The sequence below is a fragment of the Drosophila takahashii genome, chromosome 4 (genome assembly GCF_030179915.1).
Source record: "Drosophila takahashii strain IR98-3 E-12201 chromosome 4, DtakHiC1v2, whole genome shotgun sequence".
Lineage (NCBI taxonomy): Eukaryota > Metazoa > Arthropoda > Insecta > Diptera > Drosophilidae > Drosophila > Drosophila takahashii.
In genome coordinates this window covers 2646917-2661050 of record NC_091682.1, presented here as the reverse complement: position 1 = coordinate 2661050, position 14134 = coordinate 2646917, and the positions used below count along the sequence as shown (strand labels likewise).

The 14134-nt window shown below is 34.7% G+C and overlaps 1 protein-coding gene across 3 annotated transcripts in view; it reads right to left on the bottom strand.

Annotated features, from left to right (window-relative positions):
• Positions 1–9331, bottom strand: part of toy (twin of eyeless) — a 35561-nt gene extending 26230 nt beyond the window's left edge. For 2 of the 3 annotated variants that reach the window (XM_017140810.3, XM_017140809.3), the window contains exon 1: positions 8479–9296. In XM_017140810.3, coding sequence (XP_016996299.2) covers positions 8479–8729 — 251 coding nt within the window. In that variant the 5' untranslated portion in view covers positions 8730–9296. Of the gene's footprint in view, positions 1–8478 lie in introns of all 3 variants that reach the window. The other variant, XM_017140813.3, reaches the window with a different exon arrangement.
• Between the last annotated feature and the right edge of the window lie 4803 nt (positions 9332–14134).

Sequence of the window (14134 nt, the reverse complement as noted above, 5' to 3'; positions counted from 1 at the left end):
AAATATTTAAAAACAGTCATATACTAGAGTACTAGAATACAATAAAAACCAAAGAAGCTAAAAGTTTATGCCATTATTTTCCGATCGTTCTTATGGCAGCAATACCGATTGCTGACTGATTTTTGAAATTGAATCCGAAATTCAGAAATATATTAAAAACTAGCAGGTCGGTAGCACGCAGCTTCGCCTGCGGAAATTAAAATTAAAAACAAGAGAGAACGCTAGTCGGGTTGGTGTCCCGACTATCTAATACCCGTCACTCAGCTAAAGGGAGTGCGAACGCTGTACTCGGGTTGGTGTCCCGACTATCTAATAATCGTAACTCAGCTAAGGGGAGTGCGAGGGAGATAGATATAAACACTTTTGATTCCGTATAACTTTTTAATGAATGGTCCGATTTGAAAAATGTCTTCTACATTTCGATAGGTATAAATATACACAACTAAATTGCATTTATATTTCTCGGAAATCTTTAAAGATGTGGGCGCAGGACACATTTTAAAATCGTTAGTGGGCGATTGTGGGGGTTAGAGGGGGCGTGGAGCTCGGTTGAAATAAACTTTCGCTGCGTAGGAGGCCCAAGAATATGTGTGGAAAATCTCAACCCTCTAGCTTTTGTAGTTTCCGAGATCTCAGCGTTCATACGGACAGTCAGACAGACGGACAGACGGACATGGCTGATCAAGAATATATATACTTTATGGGGTCGGAAACGCTTCCTTCTAGCTGTTACATACTTTTGCACGAATACAATATACACTTTTACTGTACGTGTAACGGGTATAATTAAGCATACCTATATAGTTGCTACTTATTTGTTTTTCTTTAATTTCAAAGTTCCTATATTTCTTATTGCTTGCGTAAGTTATCAACTGCAACAAACAAATTCATTTTTTGACACAAATCCTTACACTAATTTTTTTTCAAATATTAGTACTTTGTCCAAAAACCTATTATTACACACAAAAAAAAACTTGGTAAAATCAACTGTAATAATTGTCAATCAGGCCGCAACCATAAAAATTGACAATTCTACTAAGTAAGTTCTACTAAGTAAATTGTTGCTCTTACGTAATTCGTAAACGTAAGGGTTACTATAAAAAATAATTGTGCAATTGTAGGAAAGGGTAGATTGCGCCCGAACCATAAATTGTAGTTAACTAACTATTTTTATAGTAAATATACAATTATTTATAGTTATTTCACAGTAATTTATAAGTAATATTAAAAAGGTAGTTGTATAAAGTAACTTTATCCTACACCTCCTAAAGGTGCGGGTTGCACTTGACTTCCAGCTAGAGTGGAGTATATTACAGACTTTAGACAGAAAATAAGTCTTAATAACTCAAAAGTCAGATGGGCTTGGACCCAGTTGGGAATTATAAAAAAGGCATCGCAGAAGATTTGTAAAATTTCTGTTGCATACTTTTACGCTAAAGAAGTTACTTTACGCAAAGCAAAAACAAATAAACGGACGACTATTTTTATTGTTAAAGTACTATTTTTTATAGTTACTGAACTATCTTCATTGGTCAATTTTACCAAGCAAATTTTTTTGTGTGTATACCCTTGCAGAGGGTATTATGATTTTGGTCAGAAGTTTGTAACGCAGTGAAGGAGACGTTTCCGACCCCATAAAGTATATATATTCTTGATCAGGATCAATAGGGGAGTCGATATAGCCATGTCCGTCTGTCCGCCTGTATGTCTGTTTTAAGCTCAGTTTAAAAGCTAGCGACTTAAAACTTTCACAGTCGTTCTAAAACATGTGTACGCAGATCAAATTTGAAAACCGACCCGATCGGACGTCTCTATCCTACACAGAGAAAATTATACAACGTTTTAGGTGCCGTTTTCATATAAAAACGTTTTAAAAATAAAAATAAAAAATTTTAAAAATGCAAAGTAAAATACAATTTGTATTAAGCATTTTACTTTTTTACCCCTTGTTTTGCACCTAAAACTTTTGATTATTTTCTCTGTGTATAGCTTCCATAGGAACAATCGGATATAGCTTTCACAAAATGAAAATATTTCGCTCAGTGTAAGAGCTTTTGACATGAATCTTATTCTTTTACGCATACCTTGATCAGCGTAAAAGCGCGTGCCGATAGGACGTCTATATCTTATAGCTCCCATATGAACAATAGGGTGAAATCGGTCAAAATTGGACGTTTTTCAGGATATTTCGAGCAGAATACAAGCTATTCCCATGAAACTTTCAAAATCGTATTATTTTATGCATACCTTGGTCAGGGTAAAAGCGCGTGCCGATCGGACGTCTATATCATTTAGCTCCCATTGGAACAATAGGGTGACAAATTTTAAATTTTTATTTTTTTCAATTATAAAATATTTTGTTGTTTATTAATTCATGTTGCTATTCTAGTCAAGTTTTCATTCGTAAAATCTGCAAGGGTATTAAAACTTCGGCTTACCGAAGTTAGCTTCCGTCCTCTCTTAAATATAGAATTTCATATAGGATTGGGCATGTAATTAAATTTCACATCGATAAAATCGAAAGCGTCTTCTAGAAAATAAACTTGTTTTCATAAAAAAAGTAGAACAAAAAAGTGTTAAACGATAGCTCTCTCTCTCTAAAAGAAAACTCTCCAACAACCAATATGATAATTTATGAAATATTTGTTTTATAGGTAACAAAAAGGTAAATAAAAATCAAATACTCTTGGCGGATAAGCTAACGGGGGGCTTTTGGAAGGTATTCACAGTAGACAACTCTTATGAGGGAAACCAATATTTATGAGAAGCAATGTTTTTCTTTATGTATTTGACTAATTTAAGATAAGGCATCAATATATATAAATAAATATTTTGTTTCAGTATTTTTGATTTCATTAATTTTTCACCTTGATTAGAATAATATTATTAATAAGGAAGGCAGGTGGAATAGGATGCCGGGTATTAAAACTTCGGCTTACCGAAGTTAGCTTCCGTCCTCGCTTAAATATAGAATTTCATATAGGATTGGGCATGTAATTAAATTTCACATCGATAAAATCGAAAGCGTCTTCTAGAAAATAAACTTGTTTTCATAAAAAAAGTAGAACAAAAAAGTGTTAAACGATAGCTCTCTCTCTCTAAAAGAAAACTCTCCAACAACCAATATGATAATTTATGAAATATTTGTTTTATAGGTAACAAAAAGGTAAATAAAAATCAAATACTCTTGGCGGATAAGCTAACGGGGGGCTTTTGGAAGGTATTCACAGTAGACAACTCTTATGAGGGAAAACAATATTTATGAGAAGCAATGTTTTTCTTTATGTATTTGACTAATTTAAGATAAGGCATCAATATATATAAATAAATATTTTGTTTCAGTATTTTTGATTTCATTAATTTTTCACCTTGATTAGAATAATATTATTAATAAGGAAGGCAGGTGGAATAGGATGCCGTGAATCAAATTTTTTAAATACTTCCATTTGTTTAAACAATATGAGGCACGTGTAAGGAAGAGCATGAGAATCAATTGATTTGAATATTTTTTTTTTTAAAACACAAAAATCTTTTAAAAAATGTTTAAAATCTATTGTTTAAATGTAAATTAAATATTCTTTTAGCAAAAGGATATCAAATCTCACTTCCTCACTGTAATGCACACTTACGCACATATGCAGCTACACTCATAGAAATTTTTACCCTAAATCGCCCTAAAAAACTGACTTTTCGCCCGTGGATTTAGAAAATCGCCCATAAATCGTATCCGCTGGCGATTCGCCCGTGTATTTAGAAAATTTTTCTAAAAAATCCCGATGGAAATTTGGTTTAATTTAGGGTGATTTTTCTTGAAATAAGAAATATTTTCCTGTTTTTAGGGTGATTTGCCCTAATTTTAAGGTGTATTTTTCTAAAATTAAGGGCGAATTTTCTGTTTTTATAGGCGAATGCCCTAAAAAATTAGACAAATTAAAAAAAATCGTGTTTGAGCATGCTTAACTGAATTTGGGAAGCATGTTTTTTTTTTAATCGTCTATATTCTGGGAACTGGGACTGCTTTAATTAAACAGCACCGGCGGAGGACACCGTTTCATATTATTGCATTGGTGTGTAGCTTATATGGGAGCCGCGTTAAGAGGGGGGCCCGATCTATACAGCACAGCCGTTAGAACTGAAAAATCATGTTTGTAAATTAATTAGGGAAATAAATATGAGGAGAAAAAACAACTTACTTTTTTTGGTCATTGCGAGAATCGAACCCACGACCTCTCGGTTTAGAGTCTAACGTCCTACCGCTGCACCACAGACCCCTCGCGCAAGACGACGAACAAACTCTGCACACATCTTATTTTCTTGAGGTCTACGTTATAATATGACTAAAGGCAACTAAACCGTATATTTTTTTTCCTGACGACTGTTCCCGTTTTCTTGCCCGCAAACACAAAGTATGCTTTTAACTCAGAACTCCCATACGTTTTTAAGGTTTAAAGACTACTTTAATTTAAAATTCGGACGAAAAAATGTCCTCAGTATTATAATGTTTACAAACAAAAAAAAAAACATAAAAATCAAGTTGAATCACACAGGGTTCGAACCCACAACCCCACGACCTTAGTCCTCATATAGCAAAGTTGAAAGCGCAAGTGATTAGACCGCTGGGCTACCGAATTTCACACTTTTGGAGTGATTTTTAAGGCGAATCGCCCTTGTATTTAGAAAAATTTTAGAAAAAAAATTAGGGCAATTCGCCGTTGGATTTAGAAAAGGTCAAAACGAAGCAAATCGAAAAAAATCGCCCTAGTCGATTTGTATGGGGCCGAAAAAAGTGATGAATCGTATAGGGGGAACGTAATCTTTAAAGGATTCCAAGCCATATTGGCGAACATACTTATGGTCTAAATTGACGTTTGACCCCCCCCCCCCCCCCCCCCAAACGCGAAGGAAAAATACAGCTTTTTTTGAGGAAAATATCATAGTAAGTTAATAGGATCGATCTGCAAGGGTATAAAAGCTTCGGCTGGCCGAAGCTAGCTTTCTTTCTTGTTATTATTGATTCCATTTCACAATTTTGCTCATTACTCATCGGTCCAGGTAGTACCGTATTGAATCATTTTAAAATACCAAAAAAAAGTGTCCATTGCAGCCGACATATATCTGTCTTGCTCGCACCTACGTAAAATCGTATAGGCTGAGAAAAAATTGCTCTATTGAATGAGTTGAACAATGCACTATAGGCTGGATGACCACTTTAGGTGGCCAAAAGTATTTTTTTGAAAGTCCTTAAAATTAGGATCCAATGATGTCATTCTGTTAGGATAACATCAGATTTTAATGTTACATACCACAAATTTTAACAGAGGCTCGCACTGTTAAGGTACAGACTGTTAAAACAGCTGTTGGCAGTGACGGGCGCACGTGGATCAAATAATTTAAAAAAAACAAGAACTTTTAAATTAATTCAAAGAGCAATTTAGAACGATTATAACAACCGGTGCTTTACGGCATCGAAAGAGAGTGGATTAAACTAATTATTTGTATATTTTAAGTGTTAAAATATAATGCGGTTTCTTTGCAATTGACAATTTATTTATACCCCTTTAACTTTTAACAATTCGAAATAAAAACTCATCTTTAAATAGACAAACAAAGAGAATGTGACCTAGTTTCACCTTAATATTTATACTGGGTTGTGGGGATTTCGATTCTTGTCATATGAATGTAATTTGAAGGTCCACTTTTGCCCACTTTTTCCAAAATCTGTATTTAAAGGCCTCGACCTAAAACGGCAAAACACACGCAAAATTGGTGCACAAATGTCAATTGCGATGATATTTTTAATGAACGGTATACAGGTATCTTTCTAATTATATATTAGTAATTAAAAAATTTTTTAACACCATCTTTTCAAAAGAATAACTTTGTTAAAAAGTATTTTTTAATTTTTTGTGTATCTTATATTGATTTTAATATTTAAAACTCGATTGCACTTAACAAAAAAATGGAAGTCACTCTATTCCTTTTTGGTAATTATATTCTTTTTATTCTAAACAAAACAATACAAAAATATAATTTTTAAAGTTTATTTTTGTCATAAAAAAAAAATTTTTTTTTTGAAAAAAGGCGTGACCATGCCCATTTTTTCATAAAAAACATAAATTTAATATTATATATGCAATTAAAAAAAAATACCTTTAAATTGTTGCTTCGTTTTTAAGTTATTAATTAAGGCCACAAAAAGTGGTCATTCAGCCTATAGTGCAATGTAGTGGAATAACCGCATAAGCATAATTTGCTACTACGCCTATAGTCCATCAGCTCTGGCTTTTTGCGGTATCTTTAATATCAGATAAGATATTAAATATATATACTCGGCTAGTGACCCTGAATAAGAATATATATACTTTATAGGGTCGGAAACGCTTCCTTCTTCCTGTTACATACTTTTGCACGAATACAATATACCCTTTTACTCTACGAGTAACGGGTATAACTAGCAGGGTCGGTAGCCCGCAGCTTCACCTGCGGAAATTAAAGTTGAAAATTAAGCAAAACTTTATATTCGCTGCCAGTGGCGGATCCAAGATTTTTTTGTGGGGGGTGATATCAGAACAATTTTTTTGTTGAATACTTTTTGAATACCAAAATTTCTTTCATTTTTTAGCCGAGTGGGGGGTGATATATCACCCATATCACCCCCCGTGGATCCGCGCATGTTCGCTGCTTAATTTAAATTTAAGAAATTGGTAATTCTTAGCCTGCAAACCGAGAAAAGATTTTATCATAACTTTTTTCTTTATTTTCCGCAAAAACAACAGTATATTGTCTTACGCAAACTACTTCAAAAAAAATATAAAAAACTTTCAAAAAATTCCTAAAATTCGTATTGCTTGCCTATCAGCTGGACAGAACAGAAACCATGCGCGGATCCACGGGGGGTGATATGGGTGATATATCACCCCCCACTCGGGTGAAAATCGAAAGAAATTTTAGTTTTCAAAAAGTATGCAACAAAAAACTTGTTCTGATATCACCCCCCACAAAAAAATCCTGGATCCGCCACTGACAGAAACAAACAAATTCATTTTGCGGCACAAATCCTTACACTAATTTTCTTCACAATATTTGTACTTTGTTTAAAATATATTGTTTAAATAAAGAATGTCATACTGGGTTGAGCATGTAATTCAATTCCAAGTCGATAAGCGTGTTAATCTAGAAAATAAACTTGTTTCCTTAAAGAAAAATAGAACCAAAAACAAGAGAGAACGCTATAGTCGGGTTGTTGTCCCGACTTTCTAATACCCGTCACTCAGCTAAAGGGAGTGCGAACGCTGTGTCGGGTTGGTGTCCCGACTAATAATCGTAACTCAGCTAAAGGGAGTGCGAGGGAGATAGATATATAATTTTTGATTGCTTATAACTTTTTAATGAATGGTCCGATTTGAAAAATGTCTTCTACATTTCGATAGGTATAAATATACACAACAAAATTGCATTTATACTTTTCGGAAATCTTTAAAGATGTGGGCGCAGGACCCATTTTAATATCGTTAGTGGGCGATTGTGGGCGTTAGAGGGGGCGTGGCGCTCGGCTAAAATAAACTTGCGCTGCGTAGGAAGCCAAAGAATATGTGGGGGAAATCTCAACCTTCTAGCTTTTGTAGTTTCTGAGATCTCAGCGTTCATACAGACGGACAGACGGACAGACGGACAGACGGACAGACGGACAGACAGACAGACGGACAGACGGACAGACGGACATGGCTAGATCGACTCGGCTAGTGACCCTGATCAAGAATATATATACTTTATGGGGTCGGAAACGCTTCCTTCTAGCTGTTACATACTTTTGCACGAATCTAGTATACCCTTTTACTCTACGAGTAACGGGTATAATGACGAAAAGAAATACATAGGTCTCTAACAACCAATATGATCATTTTGGTTAAGATTTAAGACTTAGCTAAATGGGGGTTTCTAAAAGGTATGCGAAGCAATGTTTTACTTTGTGTATTTGACAAATTTAAGTAAAGGTATCGAGAAAATCAATTCAATGATACAATTTAGTACACACAAAAAAATTTGCTTGGTAAAATTGACCAACAAAGATAGTTACGTAACTATTAAAATAGTTACGTGTATTTTGTTTTTGCTTTGGGTTTGTGTCTTTGCTAATTGTGTGTATTTTGTTGTTGTGAAATGACTATTTACTTAGTAGAATTGACAATTTTGCTGGTTGGGGCCTGTTTGACAATTATTACAGTTGATTTTACCAAGTTTTTTTTTTGTGTGTAGGTGCAGCTCTATTTTAATCTTATTGTTAATAAATTATATTTCAAGTAGGTTTTAAATGAATACCGTTGGCAAAAAAAACCTTTGGAAGCTGAAACAAAAGAGGGTTTTAATTCAAAATAAGTTCATCTAAGCATATTATCCTAGATGATTTATTATTATTATTTCTTAACTACATTATGCATTGGTAAGTTCCTAATAGTTACAACGTCTGTCTCGTCTCACCTGCCCAGAATTTTGCTCACGCAACCGTTGGAAACTTGCAGTATTCTTGAAATATCACAAGGACGGGCGCCCGAGTGAGCCAGTTCGACTATCTTTTGTCGCGTTGAGTCGGGCAGGGGCCGGCCATTGACATAAACGCCGCCCAGCTGATTGATGCCACTGTGCCCCGCCGTGGAGCACCCGAATAAGGTGCTCTGCCCGACTGACGAGTGGGGGTGCCCGTGCATTATGTGTTCCGTGGTTAGCATCATGATTAATTAGTTATTACGCAATTGCGGTGATGGGAAATTTCGTTGGTGACTATATGCTTAGAATTGAAGTGGCGCCAGCACGATTATTGGCTTTTTCATTGGTGTTAGAAGAGGGTTTCGTTGTCAACTTTGTACTTGGACACGTAGATGGTAGCTTCACATGGTAATCAAACTCTAGAGTATCACTTTAACTTAGATTTTTTATCAACTTCGGCGGGCTGTTTAGCATTTCCTCACTTGGTACTGCTTTACCAGTTTATTAACATTCACTTTAGAAGTATTAGACGTTCGGTTCTGGCATTGCACGGTTGGAAGAGAGTGCTTTGACTGGTGCACCATTGATAGTATTCAACATGATGGTCCCGATATCATCCGCCGAAGGAACGGGTCCGCAGCCCGGCGGCAACGCCACGGATGGCGACCTAGTTTATTAATCTCAGAATAATTTGCATTCGAAATGATCAAATCGTGACGTAGCTATCGGTTTTAGTTTGGACAAAAATTTCTTTTACTAACTGGTTTCAGTGACGAGGCGCGCACTTAGCCAAGCGAAACGTTAATGAGCTCTCATGCGAAAAAACACTGGCAAGAGCAACGGCGAAAACATCGGCCAGCCATTTTGACAGAGTGGCTCTGGCTGTCTCTTTCGCTTCGCAGTCACCGACGACTAACGAGCCGCTGTTTTCCGTGCCACGGAGTGAGATAGCTGGAGACACGTAGATGGTATAAGGAAATGGAAATGGAAATACATCGCTCGCTGAACTGGCGAATGAGAGTTGAGTGGGAGAGAGACGGATATGGATAGTACATTTAGTACATATAGTATACAAAGTATATCTGTACTGTACGAACATGGTTAATAAAACGTAGGCAACTTTAACTTTATGAATTCAGTGATAATAACGGTGGCAAATAAAACCGAATTCACATAAACTTAGATGTATATATATATGTACTTATCCGTCTGCGTATGCATATGCTTGCTTATGATGATGTTTTATCAACTTTACTGCATTCATTGGCTTAAACCCTTGGCTATACAAATTCAACAATCTAAAATCTTAAAATTGGATTTAAACCATTAAAAGTGTAAACCAAATTATGAGTAAACGTAAAATACAAAATATTTACACAACAAATAAAATACTAAGAAAAAAAATGTTGAACTTACAACACTTTCCATAATTTGTTCGATGTGGAGTTTAGGTAGAATAATTAACTCTTTTAGAATATTGAAAATATCAAAAATGAACATGTTCATAAGTTGAAGGACATTTTTACAAGTGCAGGTCCGCATAAATGCACAGCCCCTAATCTAGGCCTCAATCAATCCTACAATATAGAATATTAAAATGTATAATATACTCAAAAGAACAAATTATATATATTTATACATACTTACGGCAAGAGCAACGCTTACAGCATCTAGGCCGATCAGACTACAGCTTGCATTTACATTTTCGAAATCTATTATTTACAGAAATTAAACCACCAAGTAACAGCATCCCAGAACCTTAGCCACCCTCAAAAAGCCACCACTGAGCTTACTTGCACTCAACATCCTGTCCGACACGTTTTTAGGATTTTTGAAGTCACACGCACCAACGAATCCATTCCTCCTCCACCCCGTTTTTCCCATTATTTTAGTGCCGGCATCCAGTGAGGGGTTCTTCAAAGGGGAACATTCTTGAATCGACTTTTTGTCATTCCTATTGCGTGTGCCAAAAATTTCATGGCGCATTGTAAAGGTGACGAATCTGATTTTCCTGGAATGTGTGAAAAAACGTTAATTTATTTTATATGATGTGGTGTGTAAATTGTAAAAAATGTATACGCGCACATTCATATAAACTTTAAATCTTGATAAAAAAAAATAATTTTTTTTCCTTAAACAATTCTTTGGTTTTAGATTTATTTAAGAGTCTATATAAATAAAAAAAAAACTTCAAAGAAATATATTTAAAATTATTTATTTAATTTCATGAATGTACCTTCAAAATTATCATACATACTGCTAATGCGTACACACAAAAAAAAACTTGGTAAAATCAACTGTAATAATTGTCAAACAGGCCCCAACCAGCAAAATTGTCAATTCTACTAAGTAAATAGTCATTTCACAACAACAAAATACACACCATTAGCAAAGACACAAACCCAAAGCCAAAACAAAATACACGTAACTATTTTAATAGTTACGTAACTATCTTTGTTGGTCAATTTTACCAAGCAAATTTTTTTGTGTGTAGAATCATTTTTTTCGAAAAAAGACGTTTGTAAAAATAAAGCTCTCACCCACAGCCCCGTCTTCATAAAAATGAAACCTATGGAAAAACCAATTTTTTTTGTATTAACAATGGAGGATTAACGCAATGGAGTATATGTGGGAAAAATCCCCACACTCGGGTGAAAAATGAACGAAAATTGGGTATTCAAAAGGAATGCAACAAAAAATGTAAAATAAAAATTTCTTGAAGTTTTTTGTTTTGGACGACTTTTTGTTGGGCTGAGTACTAGCCCTTAGGTGAATAAGACTAATAATTGTGATATCTTGGTCTACATTGGTTCCTCTTGTTCTGATATGAATTTTTGTTGATTTTCTTTAAAAAAAACGATTCTACGATGCCACGATGCCAGATTTGACAGTTGGAATCGGCATCGCCGAGTAGTAATCGAGTATATTTTTACTTACTCGTGCAGGTCTCTAATGAATATTAAAGACTTAGGACAGAAAATAAGTTTTAAAGTAATATCTTAATGACTCAGAATCTGACTTGGCCTTGGTTCATAAAGGGTTAGGTCCAGTTAGGAATTATATATAAGGCATCGCAGAAGATTTCTTCGTTAAATAGTTAAAACTATTTTAATAGTAGTTTTACTATTTAATAGTAGGCAAAGCAAAAACAAATACACGGTCGACTTCTTTATTATTAAAGTACTATTTTTATAGTTACTGAACTATCTTCATTTGTAAATTTTACCAATCAAATTTTTTTGTGTGTACGACACGTATAACAGTTCCAATTTGGTCGAAAAAATCGTGATCCCGTTTTTAGTCTTGTCAAACTAAATAGTAGACTTTGAAAAAAATCTGTAACAAAACTCTATAGTTTTTTGTTTTGGACGACTTTTTGTTGGGCTGAGTACTAGCCCTTAGGTGAATAAGACTAATAATTGTGATATCTTGGTCTACATTGGTTCCTCTTGTTCTGATATGAATTTTGGTTGATTTTCTTAAAAAAAAAAAACGATTCTACGATGCCACGATGCCAGATTTGACAGTTGGAATCGGCATCGCCGAGTAGTAATCGAGTATATTTTTACTTACTCGTGCAGGTCTCTAATGAATATTAAAGACTTAGGACAGAAAATAAGTTTTAAAGTAAAGTCTTAATGACTCAGAATCTGACTTGGCCTTGGTTCATAAAGGGTTAGGTCCAGTTAGGAATTATATATAAGGCATCGCAGAAGATTTCTTCGTTAAATAGTTAAAACTATTTTAATAGTAGTTTTACTATTTAATAGTAGGCAAAGCAAAAACAAATACACGGTCGACTTCTTTATTATTAAAGTACTATTTTTATAGTTACTGAACTATCTTCATTTGTAAATTTTACCAATCAAATTTTTTTGTGTGTACGACACGTATAACAGTTCCAATTTGGTCGAAAAAATCGTGATCCCGTTTTTAGTCTTGTCAAACTAAATAGTAGACTTTGAAAAAAATCTGTAACAAAACTCTATAGATTTTGTCAAGTCAAGGTACCACGCCCTTTCTAATGCCCACAAACCACAAAATACTGTGACGCCCGCAGTTTTGATAATAGAACAAAATGTTACACTGAAATGTATTTCTTTCGTCAATACCTATCGATTGACTTTAAAGTTGGCCACGCCCACTCTAACTCCCACAAGCCGCGAAGAACTTAAGAACTATGAGCGGAAAAAGTTAAAAAAAACAAGAAGTCGAATTCCGATTTTATGAGTGGTTACTTTCTTAAAAAACGTTTAAAATGTTTTGGCTTCCGACAGCTAGAAAAGGACAGCTTAAAGGAAAATTCTTTCATGAACTTTTACCGATTATTATAGTTAGTTAAACTTATTTCAAGAATGATCATCTAATTCTTATAAAAATATCAAAAACAATTAAAATATCAATGTTGTTTATTTTATGTCATTAAGGGCCGTTTTCTCGTCCGCGCGGTAAATTTAAAGTAGGGTTAAAACTCTGATTACCCATACTATTTCACTTTAAATTTAACAAACGGACGAGAAAACGGCCCTAAATGTTGCAGCTGTGGACGATTTTAAAGTTTCTATTTTTAATATTTGATCTTTCATGATGATTTAGCAATTTTAAAAAAAACTCTTACATATAAATAAGGAAACAAGTGCTGAAACTCCCATGCATAATTTTGTAGACATAAAATATGTATACATAACAATAGGATTTCAGGCAGGGTTGCAAACGCAGGACTGAATAGAGTTCCTAGCGCATTGCTAATATTGAGGTATCTTAATACCGTGATAATAACTTAACTTTTACGAATAGCGGGCTTAAGAAAAATGGAAATTTGGCACATTGGCTCACCACATTGCCAGGGTCATCGAGATTTATCTGAAAAATTCTTATCACATGTCAAAATTTAGTTCCAGTCGACGATTCGAACAAGCATGTCGAGCGCAAAATCAAAAGGAAAAGGGGATCAGCTGTTATTTTTCACAATGTGGTTTCTCCGACTCCAAAATTAATGACACAAAATGAAATGCGGAAAGTGATGCTGTCAACAACACTTGTTGTATTGGATTAAAGAAGGCAGGCTGGGCGCTGTTTTAAATTTCTTGCACACAAAAAAATTTGCTTGGTAAAATTGACCAATGAAGATAGTTCAGTAACTAAAAAAATAGTACTTTAACAATAACAAGAAAGGAAGTTAACTTCGGCCAGCCGAAGTTTATATACCCTTGCAGGTATGCCAACTTAAAATGTTGTTCTTAGATTGTCAAAAATCAAAACGCCTACTTTCTACAAAGTTACAATAGTTGTTCTATTATTTTTTGATTATTCCTATGGGAGCCATAAGATATAGTGGTCCGATCCGGCTCGTTCCGACATATGTACTACCTGCAATAGAAAGAAGACTTTTGGGAAAGTTTCATCGCGATAGCCTTACAACTGAGGGACTAGTTCGCATAGAAACGGACAGACGGACAGACTGACAGACTTTGACATGGCTAGATGGACTCGGCTATTGATGCTGATCAAGAATATATATACTTTATGTGGTCGGAAACGTCTCCTTCACTGCGTTGCAAACATCTGACTGAAATTATAACACCCTCTGCAAGGGTATAAAAATAGTCGTCCGTGTATTTGTTTTTTCGTACTATTAAATAGTTAAACT